Source organism: Mustelus asterias, chromosome 10, assembly GCF_964213995.1.
Source record: "Mustelus asterias chromosome 10, sMusAst1.hap1.1, whole genome shotgun sequence".
In the NCBI taxonomy this organism is placed as follows: Eukaryota; Metazoa; Chordata; class Chondrichthyes; order Carcharhiniformes; family Triakidae; genus Mustelus; species Mustelus asterias.
In genome coordinates, this window is record NC_135810.1 from 110,345,361 (window position 1) to 110,359,490 (window position 14,130).

Below are 14,130 nucleotides of genomic sequence, written 5' to 3' on the forward strand. Positions count from 1 at the left end.
CTTGAGTACCTATCACAAACAGGCATGATCTGCTATCTGAAATTGCAACTGAGCTGATCTTTGAGAGAGTGAAATCTCTCACGGCACGGTAGCATAATGGTTAGCACTGCTGCTTCACAGCGCCAGGAACACGGGTTCGATTCCCGGCTTCGGTCAGTGTGTGTGTGTGTGGAGTTTGCACGTTCTCCCCGTGCCTGCGTGGGTTTCCTCCAGGTGCTCCAGTTTCTTCCCACATTCTGAAAGATGTGCTGGTTAGGCACATTGATCCAAACAGGTGCCGGACTGTGGCGACTAGGGGAATTTCATGGCAATGTTAATGTAAGCCTTACAAGTGACTAATAAATAAACTTTACTTTTCTCAGCAGCTGCTGCCATGAGCTCTCAAAGCCCCTTATGCGCAGTCGATGGTGCACTGCACTTGTGGGAAACCTGAGATTGCTGTGAATCCCACAGAGCTGGCAGCCTGGTTTACTTCATCCATGTGGAACTGGACATAATGGTGAACTTTATTAGAAAGGGCATCAGTCACCTCCTTTATGTGCTGATGTGTCAATTGTAAAATTCTGCAGAAATCCCCAGGTGAACCCTGGAAGGATCCGCAGGCGGGACGGTTGATTGCGGCAGTAACCTTAAACGCAATCGGCACTGAATGCCCTCCCAGTGTTTGCAGCATGTGTCCCTCATGGTAGATATGCCAAATGAGCTACCACATCCCAAGACGAATGAAGGCATCTGCAACACTGTCTTTCGCTCATTTCCATGAGTGAGACCCATGGTCACACCAAGTATCTTTGTGGACTTGGTCCCTCCTCATCAGCATCTGGGTCTTCCTGAGCCCTGTCGACTCTTGTCCCACTGGGGGACAGCCTTCTCTGGGCTGTGCCAATCAGCAACAGACCCTTATCTTCATTCGCATCAAAGCCATCAAGCAGGCAGTGCTGTCGGTAGCCTGTATTCGCCATTCCTCCTAGCATTTGAGATATCATTGCATATTCCCCTTGAAGGTTTGCCCTCCATCTCCAAGCCGGGAAGTCAGTTTCAGGTGTGGGGGTAACCACGCCCCAGAGAAGTGCAGGTTTCGGGATGCAGAGTGCTTCAGGTAACTTAAGGCATAAATGTAGAAGCAGTTCAGGAAAGAGACAAAAGTCAGCATCATTCCACAGGAGTGCCAGTTGCCTGAGCATAATGTGTCGACGCTGAACCACATGGACTTTGGTATTGTGAGTGAATGGACGTCCTTTGAAAATGGAAATGGATTCCGGGGCTTTGGCAACCGTCATCGGGGAACAAGCTTATTACTTACAGGATGGGATCCAACCACTGGGGTTGCAAAATACTGCAGCCAGGTTAGTTTCTTATACAGGAGAGGCACTTAAAATCAAGGAAACCACGATGGCTCCGGTAGTTTCCGGACAGCTGTCCACCCAGCTCCTGCTTATTGCCATATTTGGACAAGGATCAAGCCTAATGGAGAGGAACAGATTCCAACATATTGCTAAACTGGATGGTATATTCAAGCTGAGTGAGGGGGGACTATACAAAGTCATCCAACGATATCCCAATGTTTTCCAAGCACTAGGAAAAATAAAGGGACTCGAGGCTAAGATATACTCAGACCCTGAAAGCCATGCCAAAGTACTACCAAGCAAGACCAGGCCCTCATTCCGTGTTGGAAAAGGTGGAACCACAACTTAAACACCTTGAAGATCTGGGCATCTCAAGACCGGTGCGGTTTGCAGAGTGGGCCACACCTATCATTCCCATCATCAAACCAGACAAGCAGGTCCACAATTGCAGGGATTACAAGTTAACGGTCAATCGAGTGGCCAAATTAGATATCCCATGACCAAAATCGAGGATCTATGTGCCAAATTAGCTGGCACCTAGGCATTTACTAAGCCAGACATATGAGTTATGCTTACTCACAACATGAATTAGAAGAGTCATTCTGAAGGTGTGTTATTATTAACACTTACAAGGGCTTGTACGAGTATACCTAGTTACCATTTAGAGTATCAATGGCCTGCACAATTTTTCAGTGGACAATGGAAAATTTATCATGGTTACCCAGAGTTGCAATTTATTTAAGATGATGCGCTGATCACTGGTTCCAAGGAAGAGGAACACTTTGCCAATTTGGAGGTGGTATTAAAAGGGTTCACGAATGCTGGAGTGTATTTGAGAAGGAAAAATTGTACTTCTCAGGCCAATGAGGTGACCTACTTGGGTTACAAAGTAAACGCAAAAGAATTGCACCCCTTAGAAGAAAAAGTGAAAGCCATAAGGGAAGCACCTGCCCCAGGAATACTGCAGAGCTAAAATCCACCCTGCTTATGGTAAATTCATTTCAAATTTAGCCACCTTGTTAGCACCCCTGCACACCTTACAGAGGAAATACCAAAGGCTGTTTCGGAAAGTGTCTCAAAATAAGGTTTCCAATCAGATGAAGCAACAACTTCTGTCAATGAGTCTACTGGTTTATTTTATCCCTATAAAGAGCCTATCCTTACCTGCGACACATTTCCATTTGGAATTGGAGCCATACATTCCCACACATTGAAGGAAGGAACAGACAGACAGCTTACATGTCAAAGACCGTCTCCAAAGCAGAAGAGAGGTATTCTCAAATCAAAAAAGGATTAGCAGTCGCTTTCGGCATCGGAAAATTCCACTAATATGTACATACAGGGCATTTCACAAGTGTTTTCTTTTTCAAGTTTTAAGTTTATTTATTAGTGTCACAAGTAGACTTATATTAACACTGCAATGAAGTTACTGTGAAAATCCCCTAGTCGCCACACTCCAGCACCTGTTCAGGTACACTGAGGGAGTATTTAGCTTGGCCAATGCACCAAACCAGCACATCTTTCGGATTGTGGGAGGAAAACGGAGCATCCGGAGAAAGCCCATGCAATTATGGGGAGAACGTACAGACTTCGCACAGTGACCCAAGCCAGAAATCGAACCCAGATCCCTGGCGCTGTGAGGTAGCAATGCTAACCACTGTGCCACACTGCCGCCCTGTGACGGACCATAAACCATTATTATGGTTACTCAAAGATGATAAAGCAATTCATTGCTATACCCGAATGCAACATTGGGCCTTATTGCTCTCGGCATACGAATACACCTTGGATCATGGACTTGGAGCCTGGATAGACAACGCCGATGCTTTAAGCTGCCTACCACTGCCCATAAATTCAACTCCCCCCACCAGTACCAGAGTTGTTGTAATGACTGAACTTCTTAGAAGAACTGCCCATATCTGCAAAACAGATCAGGACACAAAGAGACCCTGAAATATCAAAAATCAAAACATGATATTAAACAGGAAGTTCTGTTGTCAAACTTCAGAAGCTATGAAGTCTTACTTGGCTCGAAAAAATGAACTAAGCTGCGGGTATGGTGTAATCCTCTGGGGATCATGAATAGATGTTCCCAATCCAGGAAGATGCTTTTTATTAGAGGAACAGCCCACCCGACCATTTCAAAATTAAAATGTTGGCAAAGAGTTACTTGCGGTGACCTGGCATCAATGCGGACATAACAAACAGTTAAACAACGTAGCCAATGTCAAGGACAATGGAATTTACCGCCCATTGCTCCACTGCACCCATGCGAATGGCCGAGTAGGACTTGGGTGAGAGTGCATATAGATTTTTTAGGTCCTTTCATGGGTTCTAAATTTCTTTTATTGGTAAAAGGATGGATGGATACCAGATGAAGTCCACTACCTCTTATCTCTTGTAAAATTACATCACGGAGTACCAGAGGTCCTGGTTTCAGATAATGGTACTGCGTTTGCCAGCATGGAGCTTCAGAAATTCATGCTTTTTCATGGTATTAAGCACATCAAAACAACGCCATACCACCCAATCATCAAACGGTTTAGCGGAACAAGCTGTGCATGCTTCCAAATCCAGAATGAAAAAGCAGTCACCAGCATCCATGGATACCAAGATCGCACGATTTATATTAGCCTATAGAACCAACCCACACTTGACGACAGGAATAGCCCTGGTAGAACTACTAATGGGTGGTCATTTGTGTACAAGACTAAGCCTCATTTCTCCAAATTTGGCAGTCAGGGTGGAGTCTCGGCAAGGTACCCAAAAAAACAAATCGTGGTTCCTCGAAGGCAGAGATCTCACTTCAGGTGAAAGATCAAGTTTTCATGAGGAACTTTGGGAGCAATCCTAGCTGGATCTCAGGAATTGTCGTCACAAAGACTGGACGAGTACTGTTCGAGGGGAGAGGCCAGGGCAAGATTCTGAGGAAACATTTAGGCCATTTGAAAAAAAGGAGCCTCCACCACAGCCAGTGGCATCGCCAACCCCAAGCATGCCCAGCATCAGTATTAACCAAAATATTGAGAGCGTCAACCAGGCCATTGTGAACTTGCAAACTGTTGCCACAGAAGCCAAAGCAACAACGGCAGTGGATGCCCTTGTACCAATAGAAGCCACTGGAGAGGTTGGCTGGAGCGAGACAACCCCCGAGAGAAACTCCAACCAGAGATACTCTGTTGCCCTCAATGCAAACAGAAGTCCCCTAATAGACTGAGATATTGACATCAAGGTCTTTACGTAGTAGAGGGCCTGAAGGAGGAAGGATGTCATGGTGACCTCTGAGTTCAAATGACCATCTCGTCTGAGGTTTAGGCAAATCTCATATCATGTGACTCCCCCAGCCAATGAGGCGGCAGAGTGCTTGATTTGGAGCTGGAGAGCAGACTCTAAAACACACAGATGGGGCCTGGATAAGCAGGTCCTGATAGTTAAGATCTTGCTGTTGTTTTGCTGTAAATAATTCTTGCAAATAATCTTCTCTTCCTGTAAATAAATAAGTCATTACTTCACTAGCTGTTTGGACACCAGGAGTTTGGTTATTACAGCCAGGACCATTAAAGTGAGAACATTGAGGCTTGGGGTGCATTGAGGCTTCTATCCAGCAGGCATGGTCCTGCTGTTGTTTGATCTTCCTCCCTATTTGTCAGACAAAGGTATCCAATCAGACCAGCTCAAAAGTAGCCCCAAACCTTAATGCATTGTTGCATGAATTTACACCACGGGTGAAGATGCAATACTCCTTCAATGGGCACCTGACTCATGAAAACAGTACCCAGTTCAGCCTTGTTCTCAATATCAAGCAGATAATTATTAGGGTGCTCCTTCAATCAGCCCAGCTTGTAGTCGACAACTCCTCCCACGTCTTGCAATCCATCTCTCATAAATTTTTTCACACTTTTTTCAATTGCATTATTACTGTCTAAAGGCAAACTTGAGCGCAACCAATACCTTCCGACCTCCCTGTCACCCACTAGCTTCCTCCCATCCTCCTCCAGTCACAACCTCCTAATTATCATCCCTCCTGTAACGATTCAATCTTGACCCTGTTATAGTGCACGTGGATATCTTTGTTCTCTCCCCATTCCCTTCAATGTTGATGTCCCCAAGTCATTTGTTGATCTTGCCCCTCCCTTTCTAGAGGTGACCTGCACCCTCACTTTCAGAGTCCCATATCAAGAAACTCTACAATACTCCATTATGACTTTGAATTTGTCCACATGCTAAATGCAGATACATCCCATCAATGTTCTACACCCTCTGCTTCTCAGTATTAATCCCAACCCTCAGCACCAAATGCCTTAATTCATTGACCACACCCTACACACCACACTATGCATGACCGTCTGTGACCAGAGAGGCCTGACCGTGTGCAATACATGCACGCCATCCAGAGCCCTCTAATATGTCCCGCACAGCTCAAGGGCAATCTGCACCATCTCTCCCAGTAGCATGGCCTCAGCCCCAGGACAACCTGTTATAGTACAGCTTTAGTCCCAAGACAATCTGTTATAACTGCCCCCAACGGTACGACTTCAACCCCAGGATAATGTGTTATAACTGCCCACAATAGCATGGCCTCAGTCCCAGGGCGATCTGTGACTCCTCTTTGGACAGTCTTATAACTCTTGCCCCAGGACAGTGACTCACTACACCACTCTGCCCCTTGACCACCACTACCTCCACTCCGCCCCATTTCATGCCTCCCTCTTCCCCCTTCTCTTCTGTGTTCCACCTTCATCTATGCCTCAGTCTGTCCCCCAAACCACCCACCACCTCCCCCATAACTCCCATGGTCCACCACCCATCTCCATTCCCTCTCCAAGTTGGTCTTGCCTCCCATGCCCAGCCTTGGTGCTGCTTGTGAAACAAGCACCCCAAGTCTCGCAGCAACATTGTTCAAGATAGGCATGAGAAGCATCTACATACCTCCAAGTGGTTGACGAAGTGAAACCCGCCCAGCGCATGCCACATATATACGCTGGCAGGGCACTTAATAAGCAGGAAGAACGTAATTCCGACGAGTTGGCCTTTTAATACACATTTACGTGATGCAAATGTTTTTCCCAACATAGATCAGCCTTTCAACCACCATGAAAGTCGGGAGAACAAAATTCCGCTGGCGGGAAACTGACTTTTGCCATCACTCCAAATTCTGTGCCCTCAACTCACCACTGGCATAAGCAGAAATTAGTTCAAAGTCAAAGTTAACAAATCGATTCATCACTTTCAGCTGATGCAGTATGAATGGTGATGATGCCACTCACGATGGATCTCTACAGTTCAGTATGTGGGCGATGATGTATCTTGGGTGATCACAGTCACAATTTGAATTGTTCCGCATCTTCCACTTCTGCAGTAAGTGGTCACATCTTACTTGGCCCATCCTCATGTAGTTAACGGTTGTCCAGATTTACAGTGGACGGTTGAAACCCGGAACTTCACCACTTCGGTCAGTCACTAGGTAGCAGTTAGTGATGTTTGCAGTCAACCAGGAAGTACGTCATTGGGACATGAGGCGGCCATCAATTTGTTGCATTCAGATCACGTATGAGTTTTTTTCCCAGGTTGTGAGTCAATGAGAGCACTTGGCTAACTGCCAGCCAGTGGTGTTCTTTGAGGTTTCCCCTATAAACATCAGGAAATTCAAAGTGTGCTAGCACAGAGAGCTACTTGAGCTGTGCTGGTCTCAGTGCTCCAGAAAAAAATCCTCATGATTTCCGAGGGGTGGATATCTACAGCGTTCTTGTGGTAGCTCCTAGGCCAGGTTGAGCAGCAGTATGTTACTGCTGGGTGTACCAGGGTGAGTGAATCAGTGAAGAGTTTGTTGGCTCTGCTACCCTTGGTGTTATAACCTAGCCTGAATGATAAGTCTAAAGTTTGAACACTGCCACGCGGCTATGCTCTTCTAATTATTAAAATAGGATTTTCAAACTTTCAACTGACCAGAAGTTTTGCAATTTGAAATGAGACAGAACAGGCAAGTTAAAAATGCAAGGCCGCCTTCCAAGTTGAAAGAGAAAAACAAACAAATCACCCTCAGGGGAATGTGAAGGGAGAGGCATTTCCTGTAATTGAAAGCTCCATTGAAACTCGTCACTGTCTAAGGAACAGAATCAAAGGGAGACAGTTCACTGCCTCACACCTGATCATAACACAAATTAATATCTAGCTGAGCAGCCAACAATAATATTGCTGTGCTGCCTGCCTGAAATCCAAGGGAGGGCAAAAGAAGCATATTTTGTTCAAAGTATTCATTGAGTTATGGTTGAAAAAAAACATTTATAGACTGGTTCTTTAGATTATTTTGAGCAGCAAAAGATCCACTAGGCTCTAGAAAAGGTTCACTATGGTTAACATTCCTGTATATGTAATGGTGTCTAGATGTGTGTTTTATGGTACATGTCAGAAGAGACTAGTGAGGAATGTGGAGCTGGGGATTTCTTTTATTATTAATTTATGGGATGCAGGCATTGCTGGCTAGGTCAGCATTTATTGTCCATCCCTTGTTGCCCTTTAGAAGGTGGTGGTGAGCTGTTTTGTTGAACAGCTGGAGTTGGAGGAGTAGGTAGACCCAAAATTCTGTTGGGAAGGAATTCTAGGATATTGACCCGTTGACAATGAAGGAACGGCGGTATATTTCCAAATCGGGATGGTGAGTGACTTGGAGTGGAACCTCCAGGTGACATTCCCTTGTCCTTCCAGATGGTAATGGCCATGGATTTGGAAGGTGCTGCCGAAGGAACGTTGGTGAGCTCCTACAGTGCATCTTGTAGATGGTACACACGACTGCCACTATCCATCAGCGGTGGAGGGATTGAATGTTTGTGGAAGGGTTAGCAATCAAGTGGGCTGCTTTTCCTGGATGGTATTGAGCTTCTTGAGTGTTGTTGGAGCTGCACTCATCCAGGCAAGTGGAGAGTATTCCATCACACACCCGACTTCTGCCTTGTTGATGGTGGACAGGCCTTTGGAGTGTCAGGAAGTGAGTTACTTACTGCAGGATTCCTAGCCTTTGACTTGCTCTGGTGGCCACTGTATTTATATGGTCATGTAGTTCAGTTTCTGGCCAATCCATATAAATACTGCTACCCCTGGTGTAACAACTTCGCCCTACAATAACTTATCCTAGTGTAATAACTTTGCTTGGATGATAACACGGAATGATAACACTAAATTATGTGTTTCGGATCTGGTTGAATCAAATCAGAGTGAACTAACTTGTCACATTCACTGGAATCAGTGAAATTCTTTTTGAAATATTATAAATTAATCTCACCAAGAATGCTGCTCCCACTCAATGATTGTGTCTGGAAATCTTTGATGTCATAAACCTTTGCATCAATAACTGTCCAAAAGCCACCATCTTTATTATGATTCTCAAGATCAGCTTTCCTAATTAGAGTAACCTCCTCATTATTCCGCGAGCTGTGATTTGTGAAGAATGAACCTGCAAAACCATACATTACAAAAATTTATGATTCAATTTAAAAATCTCTAGATTACAATTAAATTTTAAATGACAAACAACTTGACTGCAATTCAAGTATTTTTTTTAAGAATCGTGGAATGGTTACAGCACAGATGATGGCCATTTCGCCCCTCAAGTCTGTGTTGGTTTCTCTGTGAGAGCAACTCAGTCCTCATCCCACCCCTACCCCCATGACCCTGAAAATGTTTCCTCTTCAGATAATTATTCAATTCCCTTTGAAAGCCACAAGTTGATCTGCCCCACCACCACACTCAATCAGGGCATCCCAGACCTTGGCCACTTGTTAATGTTTCCCCTCACGTCACCTCTGGCTCTTTTGCCAATCGCTTTAAAGCCAAGTTTGTCCGTTATTTTATGGGAAACATCAGTTAAGTTGACCTACCCATTATTCCAGGCCATGCTAAATCGTCGTTATCGTCCCTTTCTTTGCCGGGCGCCAGTTGGTTAAACCTGTCTAAATGTTCCAGCAATCCAGCCAGCAGAGGGATAGCCCCGGCTTCCTGCATCAGTCCGGCGTTTTTAGTGAGCAGCAGCATGACACAAACCACCAGCTCAGGGAGCAGTACTCCTGCAATCAAAACAAAAAAAAAACAGAATAGAACATTACATCCAAAACAGAAGTATCTGTAATACTGCACTCTCTCGTTTCCTTCTCTATGAACGGTATGCTCTGTCTGTATAGCGCTCAAGAAGCAAAACTTTTCACTGTAGTATGAAGTAGAAAGGGTCGACAGCTTCAAGTTTTTAGGTGTCCAGATCACCAACAACCTGCCTTGGTCCTCCCATGCCGACACTATAATTAAGAAAGCCCACAAACTTTCTTACTTTCTCAGAAGACTAAGGAAATTTGGCATGTCAGCTACAACTCGCACCAACTTTTAAAGATGCACCATGGAAAGCATTCTTTCTGGTTGTATCACAGCTTGGTATGGCTCCTGCTCTGCCCAAGACCGCAAGGAACTACAGAGGGTCGTGAATGTAGCCCAATCCATCACGCAAACCAGCTTCCCATCCACTGACTCTGTCTACACTTCGCGCTGCCTCGGCAAAGCAGCCAGCATAATTAAGGACCCCACACACCTCGGACATTCTTTCTTCCACCTTCTTCTGTCAGGAAAAAGATATAAAAGTCTGAAATCACGTACCAACCGACTCAAGAACAGCTTCTTCCTTGCTGCTGTCAGACTTTTGAATGGACTACCTTGCATTAAGTTGATCTTTCTCTACACCCTAGCTATGACTGTAACACTACATTCTGCACTCTCTCATTTCCTTCTCTATGAATGGTATGCTTTGCCTGTATAGCACGCAAGAAACAATACTTTTCACTGGACAGTTAATACAATAATAAATCAAATCAATTGTAGCTATCCATTAACTCACTCAAAGTTGAAATTGTGCATTTAAAGACAAGTTATTTTATATTAAATTTAAGCACATGCAGTGCTTGCTTGATGCTTTTTCTTCCCCTCACCAACTTCATTTTATTACAGGGTGAAAGTTGGAAGAAAGAAATGAAAAAAAAAGACACTAAAATTTTACATTTTCAAACACCGTGCAATCCCTTTATTCTTAATGGATACAGTTGATTGCAAAATATTTTAATTGCTGAACCCAAATTAAAAATCTGAACAGACTGGGATATAACTGTAAAAAAAAGAAAGTGATGTGGAGATGCCGGCGTTGGACTGGGGGGTCTACAAAAAAAGAAAGGACAGATCAATATTTTTGGGTGTAAACTCAGAAGCTGGACACAAGATAAACATGCTCTTAAATGGGATGGAAGAGAGAGAAAGAAAATCAGTGCAAAATCTGGTACCTGAATTACCTGGGAACAATTGTTTATCAAGACATTTAGTGATCATGCAAGAACTGAATGGGAAATTAATGCTAATTAATTCAGTTAGTACGATCGTAAAGGTCTCTTTAACACTAATTTTGATGAACACATTTGGTTCATTTAATTGGGAAGAATATCGTTTCACATTCCTTCACTCAAATTTATTCTAAAGTTATCAAACAGAACTCCTCAGAGATTGGAATTTATTATTTTTGGAATAGATGGTATGAATTCAAGCTATTTAATCTGCATTTTCTATAAAATCGTAGACTGCTTACCACACAGGAGGCCATTCGGCCCACCTAGTCCTTGCCAGCTCTCTGCAAAAGCAACTCCATTAGTCCCAATCTGCCTACCTTCTTTAATCTACCCATGTAAGTGAAGTCCCTCTTCTTTGGATCCATTTTCTTTTCTGCACCCTCTCTTTCACATCCACAATGCTGCAGCTGAGGCTCAACCAGAGTTTTATAAAAATTGATAACTTTGTTGCTTTGGCATTCCACCTCACTATAAATAACTACATAACTCTACCGCCCTGTTACCTTCAACAGGTAACCCCAAAGTGTCTCTGTTATAGCACATCCCCTGAGAATTTTGCCCATTACTTATATGGTCTCCAAGGTGTTCTTCCCAGCAAAATGTTATCACTTCACACTTCTCTGCATCAAATTCCATCTCACTTCACCAGCCTGCTCCCTTGAAACCAATTTCTATCCTTCTCACAGTTCACGATACTTCCAATTTCAGTATCATCTGCAAATTTTGAAATTTTTGCCTCTAGATACCTCTACTGCTGAATAAACACAATGAGCACTTTTAGCCTGAACTGCATGTTTTGACAGCATGTGCTCTTCCATCACTTCAGAGTGAAGCAATGGGGCAGTCACACAACACAATAGCACAGATGAGAAGTGCAGACTTGTCATAAAAGGTACATTACTGAAGCCAATCTGAATGAACAATAATTGGAATTAGCCCAAATTGTAGCAGAGAAAGAGAAGCCTGGTAGTGTCAAATAAAGTCATTACTGTCCAGACTGAAATTTAATGCCCATCCATAGATGCCCCGATAATGTGATGGTGAGCCACCTTCTTTAATGCAACTAAATGACACAACTGTGGCTTGCTGGGCTGAATGACCTACCCTTGCTCTCAAGTCCAATGAACTTGGTCCATTTCAAAAGGTAATTAAGAGTAATCTGGAGTCACGCATAGGCCAGAAAAAATAAAAACATTAGGTTTCCTTCTCTAAAGGGCAAGGCAATGAACCACCTGAGTTTTTACAACAGACAATAACTTCATGGTCATTGACAATACGAAGACAGTCACTGACAGCTGCGACCTCCGGAGGCTGACTGTTTGGAAGAGGCAAGGAGAAACAGAAAGCTCAGCTGGCCAAGTGGAGGGCTCAGGGAAAACAAGAGGTCAACAAATTCTACACCTTCTCAGCCCAATGTCTTCCTCTGAAGCAATTCTGGCACACACTGCCTTTCCAAAGTGGGGCCCTGAGTCACACCAGGTACAAATAAACACAGAGTTGACCACTAAGGCACAAACTATTGTCTCGAGACAGAATGCTGACAAGGTGTGGTCATTTTTATGGACATCAGCTTTTTACTTCCAGGTTATTCCTTTTAAAGATGATGGGATTTGAACTCTCATCCTCTCGATTATTTGCATAAATCCTTAGATTACTGGCCCAATAACAGAACTGCTAGACTTTCATACCTATTAACAAAGATTAACTGATTTCTATTTTGAACTTATGTTACATTAGTTGAACAAAAAATAGAATGCTGCAGATACCAGAAATCTAAAGGAAAAATGTTGTAAATACTCAGCAGGTCAGGTAGTAACTATATATACATCTGACAATTTTATGTTTCAGATCAGTCTTCGACACAGCTGCAAAAGTGTTGCCATGTTCTATAATGCATCAATTGTACCAATTGTATATTTCAAGTGCATTGAGAAATGATGCACTAACTCCTAAATTATTCGTTATTGAAAAGTAAGAATTGGTTACCTGTCAGATCTCCTTCAAGAATACGAGACACCTCTGCAAAATGCCTGTAACTAGTTGAAGCGATGCTGGTTGCCACTGGCAAAATGTCTCCTATGTGTGTACACAGAAGGGCAATATATTTTTTAAGCAATGAGCCCACTCCTAAAAGCTCAGGACCTGCAAAGATGACATGATAATTACTGCTTAGGATAGTCAATTTCAAATCAGGAACATTAAAACCGAAAAAATCAAAAGCACACCTTTTGTGCAAAAGGTAAAAATTAAGGACATTTGTCACCTAACTTTAAAAATGCTAATCAAACTTAAAACTTGCACAATTAAACAAGGTAATGTCCAACAATTGTAACATTTCAGACATAGCACATATTGTTCTCTTTGACAACAGGAGAGTTGAGATAACAATTGCCATTTTCTTCAACCAAATTGAACTTGGATCGTTGCAGCGTTCCTGCAAATTGAATGTGATGTTCAACTGAATTAACTGACTCCAGTCCAAAGAAGTGCGGGTTTGGTGGATTGGCCACGCTAAATTGCCCCTTAGTGCCAGGGGGATTAGCTAGGGCAAATGCATGGGATTACGGGGATAGGGCCTGCGTGGGATTATTGTCGGTGCAGACTCGATGGGCCGAATGACCTTCTTCTGTACTGTAGGGATGCTATGATTGTATGACTCAGAAGCTAGATTTGCATCACATAAGTAGCTCATTAACTGCATTAAAGGAAAGTTTATCGGAAATTCACTTACTATATCCATTGGTCTCATAACTGAAATTTACACCTGGGTAAAGTTTGCTGATTAGCAGACGCTGAAATCGCAGCAACAGATCCAAAGAAGCTGACCTTTCTTGATTGAAGTGCTCATGGTCCAAAGAAGAAGAAATGTGGCGAGTGACATCCTTCAATTTAGCGATGCTTTGCGAAGCAATGTTTCTTTTTATAAAAAAAAGATAACAGTTCAACATAATTTTAAAATGCATTAGTTTTATTTTCTCTTCCCTTTTCACTTTCTGGTGCTGGCTTCACCCTTCCTTTCTCAGATGCCAAATCATTGCTGAATGCTAGGTGTCTTCCATCACTTCACCCATATGCAGGGTATTGTGATTCACAGAAAGCATGACAACTGAGCCTGAATGCATCTGATCAACCTGTTTTCACAACTGATCACACCATCCTCCTCTAATGCCTCTCCTCTCTCAACCAGCTGGGTGAGACTGCTCTTATCCGATTCTATTCCTATCTTTCTCATCATAGCCAAATAATAATTGACAATGGTTTTCAGTCCTGTTCTATTACCTCTGCTTCCCCCAAGGATCTATGCTTGAACATCTCCCATTTTGCACTTCCTTCCTCCATGCCACTCCAACCTCCACTGAAAGCATCTGAGATTAAGCCAATCTGTTCACAACCTTGATGTCACATTTGACTTC

The 14,130-nt window shown here is 43.3% G+C and overlaps 1 protein-coding gene across 14 annotated transcripts in view; it reads right to left on the bottom strand.

The window, feature by feature from the left end:
• Positions 1-14,130, bottom strand: part of herc2 (HECT and RLD domain containing E3 ubiquitin protein ligase 2) — a 241,926-nt gene that overhangs the window by 144,551 nt on the left and 83,245 nt on the right. For 13 of the 14 annotated variants that reach the window (XM_078222434.1, XM_078222433.1, XM_078222438.1 and 10 more), the window contains exons 20-23: positions 13,449-13,633; positions 12,704-12,859; positions 9,221-9,406; positions 8,626-8,796 (exon numbers count right to left, since the gene is read on the bottom strand). In XM_078222434.1, coding sequence (XP_078078560.1) covers positions 8,626-8,796; positions 9,221-9,406; positions 12,704-12,859; positions 13,449-13,633 — 698 coding nt within the window. The remainder of the gene's footprint in view (positions 1-8,625; positions 8,797-9,220; positions 9,407-12,703; positions 12,860-13,448; positions 13,634-14,130) is intronic. The other variant, XM_078222442.1, reaches the window with a different exon arrangement.